The following is a 27,921-nucleotide window of genomic DNA, read 5'->3' as shown; positions in this document are numbered from 1 at the left end:
GAAAAAGTAATGTGTTTATCTTACAAGCCCAAAGTTCAGATATTTATAAACGTTTGCTTACAGTGGCTTCTCCATATCAATAACTGAGTTAAATAAATGTCACTGCAAGTTCCAGCTATAACTGACCTCAAACAAACACATATGGTATGGCTGGTAATTGCCAATTTACCCCATGTGTTTGTGGCTACTGAACAGAAGCAGCCATCTTACCCTACCATTTGTTAAGTGGTTAATTAAAATAAGCTGTTAACTCCACATCAGTATGTAAATGTGTCTAACAGACTGTTCTTCAATGGGACAGGCTGGTGACAAGAAATCATGAACTGAGACTGGTGGAAAGAATATTTCACCATAAACATAAGGGCATAAAGGCAGTCAGGTTATTTAATTAATATAATTGTTAATTGGGGTCAGGAAAATATTATTTTGCCCAGGGAGGCTGAACTGATAGAGCTGCATGAGTGCATGTGTTTTTAGGGGGGGCACTTGCATTGATCTATATGGTCTTTTTCAATATTCTGTCCACAAAGTGGCCCAAGTGTAACAAGCTTAACTCCTATTATATAAACTTGTATTTGGGTGGAACTCTAGTTCTAATAACATACTAGGAAGGTATACTACTACGTCACGTAACAATGGGTGCTAAATTTCCCAAGAAAGAATATTGAAAATGAGCTACTTCCAACTTTTATAGGAGCCTCCGAACTACAGAAAGATTGACCGCTTTGTCATACTACAGGTTACTGGGCCCCACAGTAGGCAGCACTCTAGAGCTCATATATGCGTTATATCACATTCTGCATATACTGTTACACTCCTGACTGTCAGTGTGAATTAGCCCATAAAACCTATAAATATCAATTATATCAAACTGTATTGATAGAGACAATTATTAGGAATTGATCCAAAGCAGTTTGTTGAATTGACAATTTCCTTACTTCCCTCTCTATAAATATATTGATTATTGCACATAAGTTCAGGTACATCTGTTTAGCCCTGTTGGCTGTGCACATAAACCATCCTGACATTATCAGGAGAAGGCTAATGATTGTTAGAAATCTCTTCAATCTACATTGTCGGGCTGATAATAGAACTACCCTGTTGTTCTATAGACATGTTGATGTGCCAAGTTCTGAATGCGTCTGATTGCTTCCTTCTCTGCTTGGCTAGCAGCTGGCTATGTATATATGGCGCCGTCTGCTTACTTTCCTATTGATTTTTCCTCCAACTTTCGCATTACACAACTTTCAACCAACTTGCTCACCTAAAACCATAATGATGGGTAGTAGAACAGAACCTTTTTAAATGTCCTCATATATTCTTACCAATTATGAGCCTATAATCTACATGTACAGAAGATGAAGCTATAGTTATGACAATGATGAACAGAGCACTGATAGACAGAGGGAGGGATGATGTAAAGAGATGAGAGATGAGAGAGCTGGAGAGAGAGAGAAAGAAAGAAAGAAAGAGAGAGAATGATGAAGACAGCAGACTAAAACATTATACATCTTAAAACAGTTCAAGCAGAAAAAGCATGGGGATAAAGTGCATAATGTTGTATGTGGCCAAAATAATTCAACACATTGTGGTTCCAGGGTTCACACTAGTGTATCAGTTAACCCTAGTCTATAAGATTCTCATTCATCCAGGTCATGATATACAGTATCTAGAAGAATTAAGTCTAAAACAGTTAACCCTAGTGTCTTGCAAGTGCAGCCGGGATTGTGTTATAGTGACTTAACTAGATGTTACTGGGCCCCACAGCAAATTCATTTAAGGGCTCCTAAAATGTCCAGAGGCTGACCTGTTCTACCAATATATATTAGAAATGCTTATTAATTAGGTCCTCTTTGGTTCATAGCCATAGCCACCACATTAATAGCAGCAACTTGATCCTCACTGGAGTGGACTACTCTGGAATCATAAGGGTTACCATTCTACCTTTAGAATGCTGATCCAAGCAGAAATGTGAGTTAATCAGAACACTATCATCAGAGTCCTGTTTTTAAGCTCTGGAACTCAGCAACACAGTGGGGCTCATTTGCACTAGGCCAGTAACCCATGGCAACCAATCAATTTTTTCTTTTTATTCTTTCACTTGCAGCTAGATAAACAAAAATCTAATCACCACTTGGTTGACATCGGTTTGCACTACCCAAGTGCAAATTTGCCCACTGCTAGTGCTAGTGATGCCAAGAAGTGTGTTTTTTGGATTTCAGAAAGTTTTTTTTTTAGGATTGCTCATTGCTCTTTGTGGGTATGAAGTAAACATGGACAATGTTCTGGTAAAAGCTTTTCAGGATGTGTTGTGGTTTTAAACGTCACAAAATATATTAAAAATACACTACTTTTAATATTAACTACATAAATGTATTACAGTTTAGCCAATATATGATTTGTCATTTTGTGTATATTAACAAAAATATTCCTCCATTTGCAAACTGAGTAAAATAAAAAAATGTAGTTTGCATTATCTGAAGTACTAGTTAGCATCATCCTGGCTATGGGTGTGCAGGTTTGCCCTGTGAATGTGGCATGAGTAATTAGTGTGTAATTACTGCAACTGAATCTTAATTTGCCTGTGTGCATTAAGAGAACCACTAATTGCAACAATTAGGTTCTCTAGCTGAACGATTTTTTCACTTTGTCAATAGTTTCATTATGTTAGGTGTTCTCAGTGCTTTATTTCAGTAGAGTTTGCCAGTGAACCAATAGGTCGTGCTATTGCACTGCTTTTCAGCTCAGGGTCCTTTGATTACCGAGCTTTCTTTATAAAAGTCATGATGTACCTACAGTAAAATAGAATGCAGTAAAAAAATATATGTTCCCCTTGGTGTCCTATTATTTTATAAATATGCAAGACTTCTGTCATTCTTATATTCATACCAAAGAAATCTAAGGTGCCATATCATATCCTTGTATTTACTGAAGGAGGTGCATTGTTTTGTAGAATATATGAGTTGTGCAGTATTTTTTATTCAGCCGTAATTACTATCTGCTGGTTGAAAGCTCAAATTTTAAACACATACATAATAGGCAAGTTATGCTGTGGAATTACAGTATAGTAATCACTCTTATAGTAAAAATATACTATCCTATAGAGATATTAAATAAATATACTACACTATAAATATAATAGTTTGAATAGGACATTTGTACTGGCAGTATGTGGGATCTGTTTAGCCAGCTGGAGCTTGGGTTGTCTGTGTTTGTGAAGTATATTAGATAGATATGTATAGATCAAAATTACAGTGTGGCACCATGTTATATTATATGAGTTCATATACTTTGTATAAGCTCTACTGGTTCTGACCCCATGCAGGTATTTAAAAAAAAGGTATTTAAAAAAAAAAAAGGAGCCGATAGGACCATTTAATAAATAGAAAACAAGCTAAAAAAAATATCTTGATCGTTTATTTCTTGGAATTTCTGCTCTTCCCTCCAGCCTTTTATCATCCCGTTTTCTCTTTTTTTACCATTTTAGAATGTTTATCTTCTGACTGTGATTTCAACATTAAGCGGAATAGTTCAAACATTGCAAAGACAATTTTGATAACAGAAGTGTGAGAGGCATTGTGGGAATTGGAAGTTTTGGCTGGAGGAAAGAGGATTTTGGATACGTAGTTTCTGGCACTCTGGCAAATTGGGAAGGCAATAGCAAAGAACAGAAAGAAGCTGCTTTTAACTGCAATTTACAGATAACTTTTAAATCCATACATATGTTTAATGATTGTATATTTGAAAGTGGCTTGGAATCACATTTTCTTTCATTATGCATAGAAAAAAATAATTTTGGGACAGACATTTAAAACAGAATAGATAAGATGGTAAAATGTGCCGATAATTGTATTAATTGTGGTCATAATTCATATTAATTTGCTTGAATTCTAATAGAAACTAATTATATACATCTGAAGGGAATAGCCCATACTATTAATTAGTAACAGACTGACAAGGAGGAGGTTAGTTAAAGGCAGTATTTCCAAACACAGGCTGAATCTGAAAGAGTGTCCTGCAATGAAATAACACATTACAACTGTGCAATTTTCTGACTGATGATGACCTGCAAGAAATGCTGACAAATTATGATTGTTAGAAACAATTATTTTTTTGCATAAGAATATTTAAACTCATAGTCAAAATGTCAACAAAATATGTCAAGAAATATTTTTCTTTCTTTCTTTTTCTATTTACTACCAATTTTTCTATCTCTATATAAATAGCTATTTATCCATGTAATTCTTTTTTATCCATGTAATATATCTAGCATATTTATTTATATATATAACTATTTATCTTTCTTTCTTTTATCTATCTATCTATCTATCTATCTATCTATCTATCTATCTGTCTGTCTGTCTGTCTGTCTGTCTGTCTGTCTGTCTGTCTGTCTGTCTGTCTGTCTATCTATCTATCTATCATCATCATCTCTATATGCAATATATTTATGTATATTTTAATGTGTTTCAACTCTGAGCAATTTGTTCTGAGACAGATATAATCAAAACACCACATTACTCATGAACATGGCATAACACCATGGCTGTAGGCAGCACATAGAGTGTTTGTTACAGCTGATACTGAGTGGGTTTGAGATGACTGTTGATTTATACATTTTTGGTTTAAGCCACCCAAAAGAAGTGGCATGGTTTTCCTTTAGTTATCATACCATTTATTACAGGGACACTTTACTTCTGTATGATTAAAACAATGTCTCTGGAATATTGCCTCAAGAAATGTAGTATGTATATATACTCACACATGTGATTAGACTGGGTGCTTTGTGATGGATAGCCGATTTTAACCAGGGAGTCTGCAGGCAACTGTCCAGAGTGCTGAAATACCGGATCGGCTGGTACCAAAGCTAGTTCAGCAAAGACATTAAATAATTTAAATAATAGTAATTTCCACCTCAGATAAGCAAGTCAGTTAATGCATTTTCCAGATACTTATTACAATTAACGGCACAGGCTGTACACATTCAATTAAAAAAAAAACAAGAATACAAATTTGGGCATTTTTTTTGCACTAAATTCCTGAAATACACAAAAATAAAGATTAGAAATAAGATATGGTACTTTACATAGCATTGGTCTTATAGAGCTAAATCAGCACATTGCTATACTATAACCCTGTATAGATGCAAATGAAAGAGAGGACTAGCAATGTGCTGCAGGTGACTTTGCAGAATTGTACGGGGGTTGGGGTTGGCTTTGCTGTAGTATAAAATGTGCTGAGTATAAAGTAAATCAAATACAGCAGCTTTACCCATTAATCTGGAACATTGTGCAGTAAAATATTGATCTATAATGCATGTTAAAAAAGATTAGAGGGCTGGAATTTGAGATTAGAGACCCCTACAATGAAGGAAGGTTGGGGCCTCAATCTGAGGGAAAAATATATGTAAAAATATTAAACCTGACAATCTGCAGCTATTGTTTATCTCCAACTATAAATTCTTTGGCTATAGTAATGATGCTGCAGAGAGCTGTAGTTCAGAAATAGCTGGAAAGCTCTCCATAATGTAGATTCAAAATATCTAGCAAATACAATATCTCATTTGTGTGTTTATCAACATGTATAATATTATCAAGCCAGCAAGGGGCCTATGGGCAGTGTCCAATCTTTAGCCCTCCAGCCCTTCTTAGACTGCACTCTCAACACCCCGTGATGCAGGAAATTTAAAAAGAGTGACAGAAGCAGAGATTGTGCATGCCTGGGGTAGATTAAGAAGATTAAGATGTTACAGTCATACATAGAGTTCATTTGGTTTGCTATGTGTTAAAGGACATGTAAAGCCTACATTTGCCTACAATGTATATCAGTTGGGCATGTCTCCCCCACCTAAATGGCATCATTTGTACGGCATATATCCCCTCTGTTTGCCAGCACCATCACATTTTCCTAAAGCAAATAGCAGCTTTCACCCGGTGGCCATTTTTCCTCTGATACATAATCAGATACATTTAAATCTGCAAACAGCATACACACACAGACCCTTATTCAGCATACATTTCATCAAGAATACAGGCTCACACAGGCAGAACTGTCTCTGATAAAAGTTCTACTTTGTTTGAGCTGAGCTCAGGAGAGGCGGTTAGGAGAAAAGAATTGAAGCAGACAGCTAGACCTGAGTTTCTATGGGAACCAGCAATGCTATCTCTTCACTGGCTGCTAGACGGGGGGCGTGTATAGTAATCTGATCTTAGAACAACTGAGCATGCCCACAAGCCAGAAGTTAAAGCAAATTCCCGAGGGAGGGGGGGCGAGTGGGTTACAGGAGGAGAAGGAAATCTAAGTGATTAAGGGGATGCTGCAGCCTTACTATTAACCTCTGGACAACCAGAGTGGAAGGTATTGAAAGATTTCAAAGAGGCTGTTCACTGATTACATTTTTGTGTGTGGGGTTTACATGTCCTTTAAATATGTATTTAAGAAGAACAGTTCACATGTACGTACAGAAATGTGCTATAAATATTAGTAAAAATTTGTGAATACAGCAGTTCATGGCAACTACAAGAGCCAAAAATCTGTGCAATTTTAGTAGAAGAGAAAAGAAATCTGTCATGCAGAATCTTATGTAAGGGCAAAGATGGGTTGAGTGCAACATAGAAGAGTTACAGGCATATTACGGAATTCAGCCAAATGACAGAAACATTGCAAACTGTACACCAACTCTAGCAAGAGCCCATTCAGATCCATACTTATGTATGCCAATGTAACAGAGTTTCTCATTGGCTTTTAGTAGTCCCTCAGTGCTAAGCAGTACTTAATAAAGACACTTGGCTACAGTAGCCTCTATCACCCCAGTCTTGCCACTGGACAGGGACATGGTAGATGGATATTTGCCTTGTGGCCCTGCCTCCTAAGGCCCCCTGTGGCAAGAAAATATCACTGGTAAAAGCATAGACATGGATTGTATTGTATTAGGATTCTAATATATATATATATATATATAGCCCAGCAGCAGCCAATGTAGAGTTATAGTTTAACCATGAAAGGAGGGTCAGAGATTGGAAATCCCTGATTTGCACCCATTTTTATTTTAAAAAGAGGGCCCCTCATCTCTAAATATGGCTTGAAATATATAAACTTGCAGAACGACTCAACACTACATATAGAACATGCAATGAAAATATGTTCACGTCATTTTAAAAAGAAAATCCTATGTATGGTGCTAGATAATATTTAGAATCATACAATGAAAATGTCAGCTTGCTAGCCATTGATGGTAACTAGCTGAAAAAACAGTCCATTTTTGTAGGCTGGCAAAGGATTCTTTGTTTCATATTTCCTCTGCAGAACTACAAATATCAACATGCTTCGCCAGTGGTTGGCTGGGGGTGATGGGAACTGTAGCTTAACTGCATCCAGAAAGCTAAAATTGGACTATGCTGCTGCAGAGGAATGTGGTTTATTAAGAAATGTTGTTTAAAAATATCTCACACTGCAGTATCTGGGCATAGATAAACATTAACCCAAAGCAAATGTGGCAATGCGTTAGTTGGCTATAAATCAATCCGTCTACAAGGACACTGACAACAGGCCATTTCACAGGTGGAGGAGTTTCTCAGCAATGGCTTTTCTATCTGTTTCCTTATCACTGGCATAATATTGCTGAGGCTGCTCTTCAGTAAACGAAGGAGATGAATACACTTAGCTCTGTGTGCCCTGCAACATAGGCCCACTGATCTCTAGGCTCACCTCCATAGTTTTATGGACACTCTTTAGGAACAGATTAGATTTTACAGATTAACAAATTTATATTATGTGTAACTCCTAAAGGTGGCCATACAATAATTAGTGTGTGTGCATGGTGGGAGATGAGGCTACCGATATCGGCAAAAGCCTTGAATATTGGTGGTCTTGTCAATCTGGCAGGACTGAACATCATAACATCATAACATTAATGCTGAATCGTCAGATAGGGATAAAGAATTCCTTTGTTTTTACCTGCATAGCTGACAATTCAGCTCTTAACATTAGTAGAGTGGACGAACGATCTTTCCTACAACCAGTGGTCATGGGAAAGATTGTAATTGTAGTGAGTATGGCCACCTTAAGGCAGTGATCCCCAACCAGTGGCTCAGGAGCAACATGTTGCTTACCGACCCCTTGGATGTTGCTCCCAGTGGCCTCAAAGCAGGTACTTTTTTTTGAGCTCCTGAGTTTTAGTTGCATATAAAACAAGTAATACCAAACAGAGCCTGTAGACTGCCGGTACACATAGGGGCTACCAATATAGGCCCTGACTGGAATTCAAATTAGGCCCTGGCATTTCAAGTACACAGAGGCCCAAACAGTGCCGGATTTCATATCCGGGCGCCCCTAGGCCTCTCCAAGTCGTCGCCTTCCCCCCCGCAAGCAACAATCAACCCCCCCAACCCGCGCTGCCGCGAGTGCACATGTGGGCATTTAAACTTCCATACGGAGCAGTGGGGAGAAGTCCCCATTGCTCCGTATTTTAGCTAAATTTCTAAATTTTGTTGTGGCAGGGCGGCATGCCGCCCCTAAATTTTTGCCGCCCTAGTTCTGGGGTGTCTACCTCTGCAGTGGCAACATACTGTACCTAATACAAGGCTATGACTGACATAAAGGGGCAAAATAACGCATATTATGACATTACCACATTCATGAAGTGGTGTATGTACTTTTGGATAAATATACTTTTAAATAAATAATGGTGCATTTTTCCAGAGACATTAATCAGTTTGCAGTGTTAAATTAATGGGAAATGTGCTATAATACTGAATTACGTTTATTTACCCTGGGTGGTCACAAGGTACGTTTGTTATTCTGCAAAACTGAACTTTCTAAAAATGATTCTTTCTTTTCCACTATAAGCTCTGATGGATCACCTACTGTCATGCCATTACACAAGTCTCTTATTTGAAGTGATCTGATCTAAACCAGAGTATAGAATGAAGGGTCCAGGGCATGAACATATCAAAGAGCAACATTGTCTAGATAATCCCTGACAATGGCAACTGCCAGCATCTTTGGAAGCCACTCTTATCTGGTTACATGTAAGGTGCATTCGCTTACCTAGACACAAAGTGCAATTTCAAGCACAATCACCATATTTTTTGCCACAGTTCCTGCATCATTACAGATGCAAACATGTGATTCTTTAATTGCAACTGTGTTGTGCCTGCCAGAGATGCAGCTGATTCAACAAAATGCACCACTCCACGTGCACTTTGTCACAAAGCAGTTGTGCCAAAAGAAAAAGTCTCTCTGGCATCACTTCTGGTGTTTGGCATGTGAGTGATGTGTGCAACCTATTTTTTCAGCGCAAGAGTTCTGTGCCTACTGATGCAGGGTGCTAGGGGAACTCTGGGGCTACGACTGGTCAGAAAGTGCCAGTAGCTCCAGGGTCACCCTGCATCAATAGGTTCAGCAGCTCCTGATTTGGAACGGAAGGCAGGAAGGACTGACTGGCACTGAGTGCAACTATACGGAAGTGAAAAGAGTGCATTTTAACACAGGTACCTATCATGGAAGTGGTTTTACACGCAACTCACTAGTGGGGAAAACCAACTGCACTTGTGGATATAAATGAGCCATAGGTGGGCAATATCAGGCTAATTCGATTAGGGCCAAATGATTAAATGACAACAATGGGTATAAGAGCCTACAGACAGAGGACCGCATCAATGAGTCCATGTCATTCCCATCTGAAGAGAGATTCAAATTTGTCCAATTCACACCTGGCTGATTTGCAGCCACATATTGATTGGGGAGGCCTGCCAGGGCCCCATACACGGAAGATAAACTGCCAAATCAGTCTAAAGGACTCAAATCTTCAGCTTATATCTGCCCGTGTATGGCCACCATAACAAAGGGACACAACATGATAGCTATATATATGATCAAGAATACTACAGTGATGCAATCAAAGGAGGCTGTCTTGATTGCAGTAAAGCAGTTGATCCATTGGGAGAAAAGCACTACAGATATACACTTATTTTTGAATCGGGTGCTGCTGTAAATAAGCATAATGACATTGTAGCTAAAGGTGGATACTGGAACTCCAACTATAATCAGCCTTTAAGATTTAATATAATGTAGTTGTTTCAGCTGGAACTAACTTGGTTAGTATTGGTAAATGTACCTATTATACTGAGATACATAGAAATTGCTATCAATTAGGGCCTCATTGGGCTCCCTTCACTCCTGTGCACCCTGCAACCCCCTGCTTCCTCTTTGTTACACCCCTGGTTTTACCTCTATTTTTTCCCCTTTAAATATGTCAGGCCCCTTGTTCCAAATGAAGCTCTGATAGTTTCTACAGCAAGATGCTGCAGATGTCTGGCAAACAAAGAGTTGACCTGAAAAGTCATGTCCTCAACATGCAGGATGCTCACTGTTCAAAGGGATGCCAGGTAACCATGGAAACCTTCTCTAGGCTCTCACAATTTATATCATTGTTTATTATAATTTCCCAAGATGGTTTAACATACCTTTCCTTCTTCACTGAATTAACTGTAATGCTGCTGCCCCACTCAGTGCCACATATAGATATCATATGAATCACTGATAAGCTGTATAAAGTATTAACTTTCATAAAAGGATAGCAACACATTAAAGGTATGAAAACCTAAAATAAGTAAAGTCATTGAGGGTTCCTAAAATTGATACCTCTTACTAATATTTTTTCTAAATCACAGGCATGGTTTGTTGTTTGGATTTGTTTATATCTAGATATGATGTTAAACCAAGTGTTTTTACACTAACAGGCAAGTTAACTGGCTCCTGATAAACTGACTGAACTGATATGTTATGTAAATGGGATAGGGACCTAAGATTGTGAGTTCCACTGGGGCAGGGGCTGATGTGAATGATGTATAATCTCTGTAAAGCACTGCAAAATATGTCAGTGCTATATAAGTTAAGGATTATAAAATAAATAACTCAAAGTGTCTGCTTTACAGCCTAATGCTGCTTTACATTTTTATTTTTGAAATGTTTGTGCTACTTATATTCCATATTCAAATTTGATAAACTACAAATACCCACAGTAAGAGACACAATCACTCAGTAATTTTCAGTAACATACACCCCAATCAGATTTGTGTGTACAGCAGTGTCGGGACTGGCCCACCAGGATACCAGGAAAAATCCCAGTGGGCCCAGGTGTCGGTGGGCCCTCCTGCTCCTGACCATTTGGCCTACTTCGTGGTCATTCCCTATTTCTGAATGGGAACAAAGAGGAGAAATAGATGGGAGAATAGATTCTACAATGTAAATAAAAGAGACTTGGAGAATGAAGAGGTTGGGTGAGGAAAAATAGTTTGGAAAGCAGCCTAGGGTCTAAGGTTTTCTGGTGGGCCCCTGGGTTCCCAGTCCGACACTGGTGACAACAAGGTAGTGAACCATTTTGGAACAAAAAATGAAAGTAGATAAAGGTCAGCTCTACCATAGGTAGCCCTCTAGCAAAAATGTAGTCTTCAAGCCCCCTTTGTGGTCCAATATTTGTTTAGGGTCCCTTCTCTCATAACATACCAATAGATATATAAGCACTCTTTTAACTATCATTCTGCTATAGTTTCATTTATTATTAGTTCAACAAATAACCATTCACTGCAACTCTCACCTTAATTGCTGTTTAGGATGGGCTGATTTAAATACTTTGTAAAGTAAATAAGCCTTCATCTCAGCTTTCATTTTAACAGTTATCCATCCACCATTTGGATTCCACTAGTGGACCCAGTGCCAAACTTTTTAGGTTCAAGCCCTATTAAAGGTCTAGCTTCCCCGCATATGAAATGAATAGGAAAATATCAGTAACAATCATTCATTTATAGTTCCATGAATATCTAGGAAAGCTCCCATGGCTCCAAATTTAACCCTGACTTAACTTAAGACTGGGATTTCAGGTGTATCTAGGAAAACAAATGGCCATTTTCACCAGTTCTCACCATAACTGGCTGAGCCCCACTGCCATTGCTCCAACCCCCCACCCCAGAGGAGCAGCCCCATGGATTGGAAACCACTGATCTAGAGGAAGGTAAAAGTAAATCCCGAACCAGCAAACACCAATTCAGCACAAAGGCAGATACTCCCACCTTTCCCCACATTTACTATGTATGACAGAGCACAATTGACAGATTGACAAGAGGCCTTTACAATTGAAAAGTCAGTCTACAGACAGACAACTTACATTTCATTGGCCCTTACAAATAAATGCAAATGTAAAGGAGCAATGTTTCACAAATCTGTAATTAAACCATGGAAATAAATTATGGGACAAATTGCTCATTTACTCTGGCTCCCCACTTCTTTAAAACTTAAAACTTCCATATACTGATTACATGCTTCATCTTAATAAACCATTTTCATACAATATACTTTTTTAGTAGTATCTGCCATTGGGTCCATCATTTTAAGTACTAAGGGTCGCTCCTTGGGATCATATTTTTCACGATGCACTCATACCAATGGAACACATACATGTTAGAACACATCAGCCAATGAATGGAGAAAGTTCTGTCTTTTACCACACTACTTCCTGTTATAAATAGAGCTGTGTTATTTGCTGTCAAGCGATCTTCTCTGAGGGAGCACACAGCCCATCACAAAATGGTGGCTCAAGGGAAAAGATGTAAAAGGGGAACATTTACTGACATATATATTCCAGTTCAGTAAGTTTCTTTAATAGGCCACTTAATATGATATTAACTATCTGTTGGTTAAGTAGTGTTTTTTGGTCAAGTCCCTCCTGCTGCAGAGCATAACCAGGTTAAATAAAAATGCTCAGCATAGATGTGACCCTAATTGCAGAGATAGGGTGCTTTGCTAACTGACCCACATTTCACTGTACTCATACACAAACTCCCCAGGGGTTAATATACAGTACATGGATAGGAGCACCAAACAAACACAAGCAGTGATCCATTGCCAGTCTGTATCATGATATCTCATTATCAGTGATATTTGAATCATTATTTGCAAATGGAAAGCCCTGTCACCTCTTATCTGTACTGAGTTTTGAAACCAAGTCACTCCTCCATGATTAAATATTTCTCATGGGTTTAAAACAATAGCTTACTATACCAAGTTCTTTATTCATTAACAAAGTTTCCTTAATGTCTCATTAAGGCTGCTAGTCATAGGGCCGACAGTGAGCTAATGACCAGATATAGTTCAGCGACCTTTGGAGAGGTCACTTTCTGCGATATCTCCACTCACTTATTAAGTGTTGGGCCAAAGTTCAGCTGGTGATGTAATCTCGGGTGTAGCAGCCCTGTTGCTCTATGGAGACTCATTTGTATACACTGATGCTTGTTAATTACCTGTTAATAGAATGCAGGCATTATTATTTTAAAAAATCGCATTGCTGACATTTACTGCAATTCCAACTTTTAGGTGCAGCCTCACTATGGCACAGTTTTTTTCATTTTTCTTGGTTTAAGTTTCCCATTTGGGGACAACATTTGTTAATGCTTACTAAAAAAATCTAATTATTCAAAAATGCAGCCGGGGCATCAGGAGAAGAGAATAGATCATTTCTTCAAATCACTCCATATCTGGCCTTTAGGTTACCCCTCCCTGGGTGCCAGTATAGGGGAAGCTCCACATTTTTGGGAAGGATTGCATTTACTTAGTTTCATCTTCATTATCATCATCGCATCATCAAGCGTTAGCAAAAATGAATTAATATTTTACGACCTAAGTTCCATAACTGCCTTTTAAAGGATGATATACATTTATGCTTATCATATGCCCAATAAATAGGGATTATATTTTAAAAAATATGATTTGCTTTAAATTTAAAAAATATATACATAAAATCTAATTTAGTAATGAAGTGCAAAGTGTAAAACATCAATGCAAATTGCCATGTTTTTACCAACAGTGCAGCATGTTTTGCCCCAAATCCCACTATAATACCAGATGAAAACAAAAAAGTGTGCAGCAACATCTTTGTAATTTGCTCGTTCAATTGAATACATCAATGAGGCTGATTCCTATGCTTCCTACCTCATCCTAGAATCTGCAGTGTCACCATGAGAGAAAAGAGAAAAATTTGATCTCCCTTAGGGCTCTGGCACATGGGGAGACTAGTCGCCCGCGACAAATCTCCCTTGTCGCGGGTGACTAGTCTCCCCAAAATGCCATCCCACCGGCGAGAATGTAAATCGGCAGTGGGATGGCATACGCGGCGCCACGATTTCCCCGAAATCGCGGAAGTTGCCTTGAGAGGAGGTGGGATGGCCGGTGGGATGGCATTTCGGGGAGACTAGTCGCCCGCGACAAGGGAGATTTGACGCGGGCGACTAGTCTCCCCGTGTGCCAGAGCCCTTAGGGTGAAGACACACAAAGCAACTTAGTAGCAGCTACTTGTCACAACTACTAAAACAGACAATGCTGATCTTTTACTGATAATTGTCTGTATGTGTATTTTAGAAGAGGCAATTCTCACCATTGTCTATGGCAGGGTATTTTCCGCTGTATAGTAGCCATGACATGTAGCTGCTACTATGTAGCTCTGTGTGTCTTCACCCTTCATGTGAGAAGTGAAACAACAATGGTTTTAACTGGTAACTCTTTTATATGTGGTTTTGCCCATAATAGTGGTGGGTGTTCTGTTTGCAAAAGGCTACTGGCTCACCAACTAAATCCATCAACAACCATATTTTGATCAGATGTGCCAGCACATGATCCTTTGAATGGAGCCTTCATTGATCTATAAATAGGGTCCAACTGCAAAGAAAAGGGGGCAGCAAATCATTCGGTTCAACACTTTAACACAAAGTAAAGACAATCTTCAGACTTTATGAATGAATGTACTGGTGCACATTTGCACCTATTTTTGTATATTTCCATTATAACCTGTATTTCTGATACTTATTTCTCATTTCTACAAACAATTAAGTCTACACTACTTTAAATTCACTTAGCAAGGCTCTTAGGGCCAATATCTTATTACATTATTATTATTATCAATGGAAATGAATGGATTTTGGTTTTACTTTTGCCTTAAGTAATGATTAACAAGTTCTCACTAAGCTGTGTGTTTCAGCACAAGTGTACACAGGCATGTGAGCAAGTAGTGCGCTCTCGGCACACAATGTCATGTGACACAAAGGATTGCAAGATGTGACTGACAGAGACAGGCTTATCCCTTTAGAGGCAGGACTGTGTCATTTTGGGAGGAGGTGTGCTGTGCAGTCCCAGCCCATAGATGAGATGATCCATAGTGTGTCACACAGACATAGAGAATATACCTTCACTGTCAGGTGAAAAATAATAAATTTTACTGATTTTGACCAACTCTAAGCTCTGACATGGGATCTACTTATATGATTTGAAGAAAACCACTTGTGGCATAAAACATCATGACTGCAGAGCTTTCCTGATTAGGTGTTGCCAGGGGTAGGGCTGCTTTTACCACAACATCTTGAGGTGGATTTGGACCCAATACTTATAGGGGTTAATATAATTCCATATTTTCTATTAGATAATATTTTCAGTATCTGGTTGTTAATATTAAGAACCAGAAATAATCCTGCCTGTGGAACCACTAGATTGGAGCATGGCTGGCTCACAAGCTAATCTCTGTTTGGCAAGGGTCACAACAGGGCCACATCCCCACTGTGTGCATGTACATAGGGGGGCACCTGAGTGACCATAGAAAGTGTATTTAAAGTGCCACAAACCTATAAAAGTTAAACATATATTAACACAATCTTGCACTTGTTTTCCTATTTACCCTTTATATAATGTATATAAAAAAAGTAATGTTTTACTCATAAAACTTTCTTTCTTGAGATTCTTTTAATTTTATAAAAGGAAACATGTATGGGAGTAAGGTGGTCTGGCCCAGAGGCATGTGGCTCGTGTAGCACTAACAGTACCCCAACAAGTGATACATTTATCTCCCTGCATAGACAAAGGTTCTGCTTAAGGAAGTCCACACCTACAAAGACTGTTTTGGCTATTAACCAAATTGGTGACCATTTGTTGCCATGCAAAAACCTGTGAAGAAATAATCTTGCACAAGTAAGACCCCCTCAGACATTTTTATAATTAACATTATAAAACTGTTTTCCTGCAGAGAAAAAAACTTTTTTTTTGATTTTGATAACATTCTAGCCAAACATGTTGTGGCTGCAAGTTTTAATAAGTTCTTAATAAAGGCTGAACAAATGGAAAAAAATAAACTTTGGGAAAATCACCATTCTACTCAAATTAAATAGCTTGACTCCTAGTAAATCTCCCCCTATATGTCACTTTAAATGGTTACTGTAATGCTTCCAATATGTGAAAAGTGCCATTCAGACAATGTTGCTTTAGTCTTAGGCTTCAGGTTGTGGCCTATTTGGTTGCAGAAAGATTTTGCCCTTTTCACACACTGGAGAGTGCTAGTCTTTATCAAATTTTATATACACCATTTTATAGGCTTGTTAACAGCATTGTAATTGGTGGTGTGCAGCTCTAAAATAAAAATAAAAGATGGTCAAAACAAATAAAAGCAATACTAATGACAGTACAAATATAGCTGACAGGTCTCCCTACTTTCCACTGTCCCTCTTTTTGACTTTTTCAGTCTGATTATATTTGTCCCTGGCTTTTAACACCAGTATTTCAATTTTCCATTGACCAGAAATAGTATTCGGCTTCTACTTTGATTCTATAATTTCTGAAACTAAAATGGGTGCTTAAAACTCACTGTTTTAGCCATAACCATCAAGCATGTCATGGAAGGAAGGCACAGTTAAAGTATCCCTAGAAGCTATTTTTACATGTTGGCAAACATTCAAGCAATCTAGCAGAGGATGAGAATATTATTATAGGAAATTAAAACACACACATGCATATGTAGGAAGCATTTAGAATGTCACACGGCCTGCACTACAGATCATTCTTCTTGATTTGCATAAACACTGCAGAATCTTGGCACTGTTACCCGCTAAAGAGACGTAAAATATCCTGTTTTAGCTGTCTCCTAAAGGTAAATACTGGCACATTTTGCAGTATTAGAAATCATTAAATGGCTCCAGACTAGATTGATTTAGACCACTTTTCTCTTGCTTTCTTGTGCTTATTGCAGGAGCATACCTGTGCCGGCATAGTTTAATGGTATCTTCCCTTACAACTATTAGGAGTAATGGAATTGCAGGTGCACACTTTGCTCCAGGTGTTGCACCTATTATTATATTAACCTTATTAGGGAGTGACCCCTGCTCCAGAGAGTTTATTTTATGAATCTTTTTGGCTGATCACAACCCTATTGACTCTCACCGCACAATCTATTGAGTGCAGCCCTGCTCCAGCTGGCATCTTGCAAGAGAATGATAACACAAGGAGGGCTATTCCTGGCAAATGGCAAGGTTGTGGCCTGGCAACCTGACACATAGGCTCACAAGAATTTGGGGGTAAGATAATTAGAAAAGAATAGTTTGGATTAAGTCTCAAAAACCCAACTTTTTCAGTTGCTTTCTATTTTTTATTTTTGACTGTTTTTTTAATATTGAACTTTTAAATTTCATTGTTTACCCACTCATGCCTTAATATAGCTGATACATTTTATTATCTTTGTCCCTACTGAGCATAATCGGTGTTTCATTAAAGGCAGTTTTTATAATTGATACAATAGTTGCTAACATTCCACAGATACTGCTGAGAAAGATATCAACTAATGGAGCAAATAGTAACAGTTTATATTCTGCGTCTGGATTACTGATTTGCTAGCCAGAAACATCAGACAAAGGAACATTAAAGTCATCTTGTATTTTAAGTTCTAAATAATAAATAGAAAGCAGTTGAAAAAAACTTTTTATTTCTGGCGCACAATCTGAAAACAACTGAGCTGAGAAGAAAGTATCTGGAAAGTGAACATAATACATTTACTAAATGTTGGTGATTTTTGAGTTATATTACAGGGACAGTTACCCTTTACCTAGAGACTGAATGTTTTACCAGCTCTCGTATTGTATCTGGTAGCTGTCTGAACATTGTGTACTTAATTTGTTTCTGTTATGGATTATTTAAATATGACCTGTCCTTTTATATGAATAACTAATTGCACAGAACGTACAACCCAGGCAGCCACTTCAAGCATATTCTGAAGATTTACTTGCTCCAAGACGTGACAGTAATCTGTATCTTGCTGAGCATAAATCTGAGGCCCAGTTACACAAGATGTAATACTATCAAGAACTGGTAGCCACTATAATAAAACTGAGGAATAAGCTGTACCCTTTCTTACCATTCCTGTAGGTCTCAAAAAGCAATACTTACTGCTCTTCTATAAGGCACTAGAGGGCAAAATACCTTTCCATTTATGGGTCCCAGAGAACATGTAGATTCCTAATGATGTCCCTAGGTGAAAACGACTTATTATACTAGTTAAACGGCAAGCTGTATGTTGGAAGCACAGTATAGCACTAAATTACAGTGTTGAGCCTTGATGGTTTATAATACTTTAGCAGAATATACTACAGATTGCTGCAGAGCTAATGTTTTCCAGTCCCTGGGAACAGACAGACAACTTGCCTTGGGCCAGTTCATTATTGATGCCCCATACTTTTTCCATTAGCTGCCCTTGGACCAAGGCTGTCAAACTCCCAGAATGGGGTAGTGGCAATAACATATATATGTGTGTGTGTGTCATTTTTATTTTCCTTTTGGGCTTGCCTAATTAAGTTTACCCTTTGTTTTATTTTCCTGAGCTTCTGTGAAGATATTACTGGCTTAGCTTACCTAGTAAATATGGCAATACACAGACAAGGTTTACCAAATAAACAGATCTGTGGCTACCACATGCTGGGGCCAATGATCAGATCATACTGCAGGCCTACAGACACACATAGGGCAATAACCATAGGGGCCGGCAATAACAAGGGCCCCATACATATGTCATTAAGCTGCTGATTCGGCTGGAAGGGGCATAATTGGCAGTTTATATCTGCCTTTATATGGTCAGCTTTGGCAACACTTAATCAACCATTGCCTAATTGGTAGGTTGGCCACAAGCTCCTAAATTACCATATTATCCCATCACTATAAGCCAGAATGAGGTGTGGCCTATCAGTTCTGGGCCATAAATGGCATTCTCCTCTGCAATTTTCTTGTAATTTTAATAGGAAATAGATTAATACATGCCAATACTTGTTCCTGTACTAAAAACAATTAAGTTGTAAAATGTGATGGATAGTGGATTTTGGACTAGTGATCTTTTTAACATGCATGGCCTATTGGAGTAGACTGTCACTGACTGGTTTACTAAAGGTGCAGTATTTCTGTACTTGCCACTAGTTCTGGCAAATAACTATAAAAGCAACAAAACCACTCCCAAACCCCCTTATAGCTTTGGCTATTCCTTTACACCACATATTCTTTCACCAAAATCTACATCAGGAAGTTAAAATTGCAGAAAAACAGAAAAATTAATAGCACTGTGATATTCCAGCACTCTCTACAGTTTTATATTTGTTTTTTTTTTGTTAACCATGATTTTACCCGTGATTAGCAAAATGACTTATTTATATAATATTGTTACAATTGTTATTATTTCAATCTAATGCTACCATAATTGTCAAAAAGATTGCTAAGTAGCTTTGAACTACAATTTCAGTAAGTGGGGAGTCATATTGTGACATGACATTTTTTTCTAATGCAAATCACAAGAGATTATTATTACTTAACATCTCTTAAAGCTGATCCTAGTCAAAGAAATAACACCATGCCCATCTCCCAAGGGACCCATTTATAATGAATGAATACATGATGTTACCTTACCTCTGCCATAAATAACTAGATGCAGAATGTGGCTAATTTAATCTCTCTTGTGGTAAATGAATTGAGCAGAGCAGAGCTCCTGATACAAATAAAAATACAAACTACAGAACAAAATGCAGATTTCTCCTCCTCAGCCCTTTATATGTGACAGCCTGACTCCATCTGCTTATTAAGCACAACTCCCTCCAGCAGCTGCTCATTGGCCCTTTAGTTTATGGTCTCTCTAAAAAGAAAAGTGCTAATGGCCACTTGTGGCTAAATTTTACAGCAAATAATATTGGATGGATTTGTTATAAATTGCCAGAATTTAGAATTCAATTAATATCAATATAAAACTATACTAGCCATTTATCCTAATACCATACAGTTTTTTTTTGCCCTCTAGGCAGACACACACTACCTATCTATAAATTGTCCACCAGTTCAAGCAAAGATTGTCATTCTCTGTACTCAGCTCCCAGAATCCTCTGCTCAGTTTCTATTTTAATAAGGTACATGGGGGTGTCACAATTACTGAGAAGGGTAGATATATGGATAATTCAAATCCAGAACTTTTATCTGCTAATAGGGTTGACATTAGAATCTGCAAAACATTACCCAGACCCCCACCGCCCAAAAAAATCATTACAAATCACTAATATTATTTCATATATTATTATTATTAGTAGTAGTAGTAGTAGTAGTAACAGCAGTAGTAGTAGTAGTAGTAGTAGTAGTTTTTACTGACTGAGGTATGCTTGCCCCAGTGATTCCACTGTAAATGTGTGTAAAAGGCCTAAAAGACATATTTATAAAATAATATCCATTCCACCTGGAAAAGAAGCTGTGTCAAATATAATTGTCTCTTGCAGAAAACATGGACATAAAGGTCCCATAAGGTTGTCCTAAACTATGGCTCTTTTCCTATTAGGAGTTAGGTTGCTGCTGCATGGTTTACATATAACTTTCTGGAAATATTACAGCCAGGGTAACCTGTGGTGCCTTGGAACTATAATGCATTGCTTTGGCATGACTACCATGTTCCCCTTAGGGGAAATCCTGCTGGATATGTGTGTCTGCTCTCAGGGCCCCCAGCAGCCCCTCTGCCCCTGCTGTATCTGTGGCACTGACATTAATATGCACCATAGTTACACTAACTTGCCATTCATTTATACTGAGTACGTTTGAAAACAAAACGAAAATGTAGATGTTCCATAATTGCTTAGAATCCATTACATATACAGACCGAAAGGTTTCTTGCAATAATATATGTAATATCGAAGCAATATACACGGGGGCCTAAAGACTTCAGGTGCAGGAGACAGGCCCGAAAAATATATATGTCCATGGGACGAAAAAAATATATTATCTATATAAATAAAAGTGTATCTAAAAGGGAAGAAAATAGAAGGATTCTATGGGCAGCGGCGACAAACGATTATAGCAGCAAATCCCGATCGTCGGAACGTAACAATCCAGAGACAAATGGAATATTGCAAGTCTCGGGGCGCAGTTTTGATTCAAAAAATATTAACTTATACAATAAAACTTTGTGTAAAATAAAGAGAGTTATTATTGAGTTGCCATCCAGTGTACAATCAGTGCCTGTAGCTCTGCAGCACTAAAAAAGCGCGGGATTTACTGAGCAGTCTGTGCTGCTAATAGCGCAGTGTCGCACACACTTCCACACACAACTGGGCAACACAGCAGCAGGGAAAGGGGATTATACTATAGCTGGAAATACACGTGAATGGAATTAAAGGTGAAAGTAAATATATTAAAATATTGGTCTATTTCTTTAAAATAACCCGCATTCCACAACTCTATTTGCCAAATAAGAATACGTTTTACGAATATATAATTGATATATATTTTCTCTCTATATATATAGTTAGATCACATATATAAAATGTATATATTCTAAATATAAAATATCTTCTTGCTATTATAATTATAGATATTTAGCACCTGAAAAGCTTGCTTGTCCGTCGAAACCCAAAATCAATATCCGGTCAGGTGATTATTTTGATTTAATCTGCTGCTGAATAAACTTGTTCATAAATGGAACTGAATACAAATGATTGTTACAGTTATCAACCTGACATATTTCTAATTAGACCGAAAGGGAACGAGTTGGTTTGTGCTAGTGTTACACCTGGAACAACAGAGCAGTGACACATTAGGGTCCCAGTCCCACTTATTTGGCTGCCGCTGCCCCAGTGTGCGACTGTCGCATATGGGGAGTAGCGTTACTTAGGGGAAAGTACAGTGCTTGGTGCTAAGCAGTTACCTCTCTGAATGCGCAAGGAGTTTATCCAATATTCCTGCTCCACATTCTGACCTGGGAATAGAAAAAAGTGTTCCCAGGATGTCCTGTAAAAACTCACTTTCACTTTTCTTTCTTGGTCTCTTCCTTTTAACTTGAGTATGTATAATGTATGTGTGTGTGTGTGTATATATATATACATACATATATATATTTGCACGTGTACCTACACTGTTAAACGCCACAGTTTAATCAAATAATAGAATTCAATATATAACTAAACTATTATTTGTAGTTGGACTGATGAATGGATTCATAAAAGGGGCTCTATCTGTATGGGTGAGCTTGTGTATGTTTCCTACAAACGAAAAGACTACAGAAGAGGCCACTATCCCATATTATTGTCCAACCTGTATTATGACAGGCCATTGCTGCTGTTTGGTGCCCCGGGTATGTGGGTATGTGCCAGTCCCAGCACCATAGCTGCACTGCCTGTGTGCGCCCCCAGCGCGCTATTTGCCTCTCTGTCATTTGAACAAGGGGTGGGATTGTGCGCTCTATATGTATGCACTTGGTTTACTCCCCCCCCCCCCAATCAGCACTCTGCATTGGCAGATTTAATGCTTAGATAACGCCAAGAAGGGTATCCCACATTATCATTCAAGCGGTCGTTTCCCTTATCGATCCATGTAAATGGGTTGAGAATCAGGTCGCCCAAATTGTCGTAAAAATAAACTCCAAATCGAAGAAGTCTCAAATGTCACCTGGAAGGGAATTTGGGGCTGTCAGTATGACACCCCCAGCTTTGATTTTGCCATATTAAAGTGTTCTCAGTCCTCCACCCCCACCCTCCCCACCCTGTCCCTCTCCTTCTCTCTCATTAGCTTTATCTCTCATCGCTCCTTCAGTCTCACGACCCTTCTTTCTCTCCTCTCCTTCTCCTACTCTCACTTCATTCTGCACCCACCTAAGCGCAATCATATTATTTACCAATGCACATATACACTGAGATACTAATAAAGAATAATTAAATAAACGCTATGGTTACGGTCAGCCTTGATAGCAATTTTGTATTCGTTTTACACCAAAGCATGTATATCTGCCATACTGTGCACACACGTGTCATAGAACAATAGTGTACAGATGTGCCTGCCTGCCCAACATAAAAGCACTCTCAATGAAAGAACTCTCCCGCACAGGGACCCCAGCAATAGCATAGCTGCACCCCACACATAAAATGCCAGCTCTCTGGAAAGATCCAACAACAAAAAAGGGGAGGTGGCAGTGCAATAAACCCCCTGAAGGATAGGTTTGGCCCTTCCCTTTTTGTCTGTAATACAGATGAGTGCACCTGACAGCAAATCCAACTGACTGCCTGGCATTCTCCAGGGAAGAATTAATGAAGACCCACAGTTAATTAACAAACCCTCACTCTGATGGATTTCCATAATGAAATAAATATACAAAAATGGGGATATACATCCCCTGTGCACCAAACTCAGGACACCTACTCACACACACACCAAAGCATGTAGGCATTAACCCTCAGCTGGCAGACGGAGGATAGAAAGAAGAATTGCCCAGAAAATCTGAAACAAGGAATAGTACATCTCAGTGCCAGTACCACTAGGGAGAAAAGCTGTGACACAACCCCCCTTTGACCAACTTTCCCATATGTGGCCCATTACTACCCAACACCTATATCAGCAGCTGGATACTACGGCCAATTAAGGGTTACAAACACGCAAAATCTACTGCAATTAAACCCACAGCTCTATGGCAGCTCTCTTCTAGATACCGTTGTGCTTCTACAATCTATTAGGGCACCATTCAGTTTTTTGTTCTGTATAGTAAATGCCTGAATCGATACCTAAAATGTAGAACACATTGTAGGTAGATGTCTGGAGAAGTGGTAAATTCTCTCCTCTCAGCTGACGTCTCACCAACTATTGATTTATCGACTGATAGGTATCAATGCATCCATATTAATTGTTTGACAAAGACAATGGGAGGCAAACAAGTTTAAGGGGGCTATGGAGGTCTAGTGGGTCTGGGTCCCTGCCATTAGTCTTTGCAATTGCAACCACTGGAGCATGGGGTAAGGGCGGCCTGAAGCTATTGTGGGCAATGCGGCTTCTTGGCAAGAGAAATAATCAAACTGCATAAATGTAGTAAATCGGTATGGAGAACTGGCACACTGTGTAGCGAGCAGAAAACTAATTCCAGCTCCAAGACACAAATAATTACAACTGTCATTTTTCATGGAATTTAGCAGGAGCAATCTATGTTTGATGGCTGAAGTGAAGGGGATTAAGTCAACCAACCGTTTACTGCAGTTGAAAGTTTAGTTATTCTATATTTAGTGTTGGGGAGATATTTGGGAGGTGCCAGAGACATTGCTAGAAAACACAATAATACCCCGGGGTTTGGGTTAATGTGCATTGGAAAAGAGATGGTGCGGATATTTTGGGGGCCTGTGCATGTCTGGGGGTGTAGGGGATTATTTGGGGTATGTATGGGGAGGCAAGGTAGGAGTGTCTCACCTGCAAGCCTAAGAGCTGACATTCTCTGGAACTCGGGCTCCTGCAGCCACTTCCACATCCTTCGGAAGGTTTCGCGGCCGGACTTGAGCTTGCTCCAAGGCTTGGGGTTCCTCAGCAGGTCTGACAGGGTCCCTTGAGAGCGGCACAGAACCCGCTGGGCAAAGATCGCCTGGGGGATACTATAGCGCTTTAGCTCGGTTGTGATTCTCTGAGCGACTTCTTTGGTATTGATTTCTTCCATTTGCCCTGAATTACTTCCATTGTTGATTTGTGATCCAGTCACAGAAGGAGGATTTTGATCCCTGGTGGAGGCCAGAATCTGTCCGTGGCTTTGGGCATTTAAATGGGCATGAGGGTGATGGGGTATCCCATTAATAGGCACCATGCCAGCTGATGGAGGGGTAAGATGTTGCTCTCCGTGCCTTGTCAACATGGCAGGATGGTGGGCTTCAAAGCCATTCGGGGTAAGCATTTTCTCGGTGGGCATGGCGGCACTGGGATGGGCATAGTGGGGCAGCCCCTGCTGGGCACCGTGGATGCTCCCAAGACCAGATCCCGAGAGCGGGGACAGACTCTGCCCCATGCCGGTGACCTCCTTGTGGTAGGGGCTGTAAAGATTGTTCATAGACGCCAGTCCCCTATCGTCCCTCATTAGGGTGAAGCTGCCACTGACATTGCCCGGTATCCGCTGGTGGGGGTGATGGTGATGATGGTGATGGGGGAATTTGTCCGACACTGTAGAGATTGGGGGTAAAGGCTGCAGAGGGGTTAGCGTGGTGTATGTGCTGCTCATACTCATCCCGGGAGGGGTATCGCAAGCCATGGTCATAGTGGGGTGCAGTGGCCCCGTTAATGCGTGATCGGGGGGTCTGTGGTGGTGGTGGTGGTGGTGGTGATAGTCCCCTCCATCGAGAATGGAAGCCATGCCCATGGACCTGGGGTGAGCGGACAGATGGTTGCTCCGGTGGGTGACTGAGCCCCTGTGGTGGGGGCTGCTGCCCATCAGATCAGCTGTGCCTGGCACCGACTCATGGCTTATCCCGTGCAGATCGCCAATCGCGTCCATAGTCAGCTGAGCGTTCATGATGGAACGTACAGGCGAGTAAAGCGCACATCTATCTGGCGTGCTGCTGGGCAAAAGTCCCGGCACTTGTGGGCATTGGATCCCGCTCAAGCTCCCAGATCTTATTCCTACTGATGTAGCCGATGGTATTGTCTAAATGCAACTGGAAGGCCCGATCCCCTTTGTCAGAGCAGCAGCAGCAGCAGCAACGATTGGAGCCTGCTCGTTGCACTCGCCATCTCTTGCCATGTCTCTCACTGCTCCAATGTGTACGGTGACAGAGCTGCCCCTGCAGCTGCCGCGGCTGCACGGCGCATGCGCACTGCTCCGGAGTGTAAAACTCCACACAGCTTCTTGTGACATCACTGCATGGGTTTGTATTTACCATCACGCTGCCCTGCAATCGCAGCCAGGGAACAACAGATAAAGAGGAAGGCTCCCATGTGCCTCATACCTAGCTAGCCGGGAGAGATCAGTGTGCACAATGCACATTAGCCAGGTCCTCCTTTATCCCAGTGCCTTTCACTTCACCTTACAACTATGAAGAATCCATTGTGGGGGCTCAATGATTTTGTTATTGTAAGCGATTCCTTGACATTTAGCAAGGTGCAGTGATCGTACCCCTAACAATGGTTAACCCTTTCCTTCAGCACAGTTTCTAATAGTATCCACCACATTACTGGCATTGTTTTGTATGATGACCTTATGCATTTGTAATGCCATAGGGAAGGAGAATATGTTTTGTAGCACTGAATGGTATATTGAAAGAGGAAAAGTCAGTTACATAGTATATGCCTATAGCACAAGGTGGGTATAATAAAGGAACCTTCCCCCTCCTAGTAATTCACATGTAGACACGCTTAGAGTAGTAATTGCATTTATAGGTCCCTCCTCTTTGGTGACTATGCACTATGAATGAATGAGACTTCTCAAATTGAATTTTAATATTGACTGCGGGGTATTCCTCATCATCTCCCTGGCACCGAGGTAATAATGTACTGATTTTTGTGTAACAAATTAGGCCACATTGCCTCCTTCATGCCAGCTCTTAGGCTTCTCTACAATTATTCCATAACATGCATTGATAGGATTCCGTCCCAGTGTACTCAGAACAACTGCTTCCTAATTTAAACGCCAGACCCTGCAAGTTAATCTGGCTTCCCCTGATATATTTTATTTTTTCCAACTAAGTCGCATGTGTACTTTCGTGTATTTGGGGTTGCCTAATGGCAACCACAGGCAGATGTTAGGAGAAGCCAGTGTAGGATTTCTGATGAAAGGCTGGGCAGATGTGCCTATTGTCTGACACAACAGAAGAACACATCACCCAAAATGTCGCTTCGTTTTGTCCAAGCTGAGCTACCAGGGAGATTGATTTCCTGGGATTTAACCCATCTGTTGCCATCGAGTATTGTCTTCTATCTACCTACCTATCTACTATCTATTTATCTATCTAAACTAATAAAACGCAGCCTGTTTTTTTTATAAATCCGATGTGACGATTTGAGTTACTGGAAATAAAACGAAGAAAACTATTCCCACTATTTACTATATTTGCCCCAGCCTTACTACGTGACTATCCATGTGCTGCAGAGGTGAAAATATATTTTTCTAAATATTGATTAGAAAATGGATGTCGTTTTATTTATTTTTTTCTCCAAAGAGATGTAGCTGCCTAATGTACATGTAATTACTGGTAGGAGGGTGCTCGGTGGATAACCTAGATGGCTAAAAGCCAAGCATACTTCGGATGGACAAAAACACGTGTTAAATTTAACCTTGAAGAAAACACATTTAAGCAAATCAGTCCAAATCAATCACAGTTAATGTAGCAACCACCATATATTCAGCCGAATAATCGTTATCTCCTTAAGGACTTTATTTGATAATCACATGCAAAAAGGAGTTCAGGGCACACTTCTGTAGCTGGGTTCAGGGCAAGAGGAATTGTTTCATTCTGATGAAGAATACTGGCTGACACGATCGCCAAGTTTCACGTATCCACAAACTGTATTTCTTTGGCTGCAGTGGGGGCAAAGGGCTAAAATAACCTGCCCATATAGATAGCATTGCTTTGCTTGTGGGGGTCCAATGTATGGCACAAGTGACCATTACAATAGTCAATGACTTGTTATTTAGTTGGGGCTTATACTAGATTTCACACACAGGTACCAACCCCCCACACACAAATATTTAATATGAGATATGCATCTTCTGTATAGCTGTATATCTATATATAGTCTCATAGTTTAAAACATATACACACTTAGAAGTATACACTTCCGCTCACCACATTTTCTGTCTGCCTCACCGCCTTTTTT

At 39.6% G+C, this 27,921-nt stretch overlaps 1 protein-coding gene across 2 annotated transcripts in view; it reads right to left on the bottom strand.

Annotated features, from left to right (window-relative positions):
- The window catches only part of onecut1 (one cut homeobox 1), a 35,212-nt gene extending 9,102 nt beyond the window's left edge, over positions 1–26,110 (bottom strand). The window contains 2 exon segments of one of the 2 annotated variants that reach the window (NM_001100260.1): positions 4,763–4,867; positions 24,538–25,837. In NM_001100260.1, the coding sequence (NP_001093730.1) occupies positions 4,763–4,867; positions 24,538–25,621 (1,189 nt within the window). In that variant the 5' untranslated portion in view covers positions 25,622–25,837. 2 annotated transcript variants of the gene reach the window in all.
- Positions 26,111–27,921: the final 1,811 nt, after the last annotated feature.

Source organism: Xenopus tropicalis, chromosome 3 (genome assembly GCF_000004195.4).
Source record: "Xenopus tropicalis strain Nigerian chromosome 3, UCB_Xtro_10.0, whole genome shotgun sequence".
Classification (NCBI taxonomy): Eukaryota; Metazoa; Chordata; class Amphibia; order Anura; family Pipidae; genus Xenopus; species Xenopus tropicalis.
Note: the sequence above shows the minus strand (reverse complement) of the source record. Positions and strands in the feature narration are given on the sequence as shown.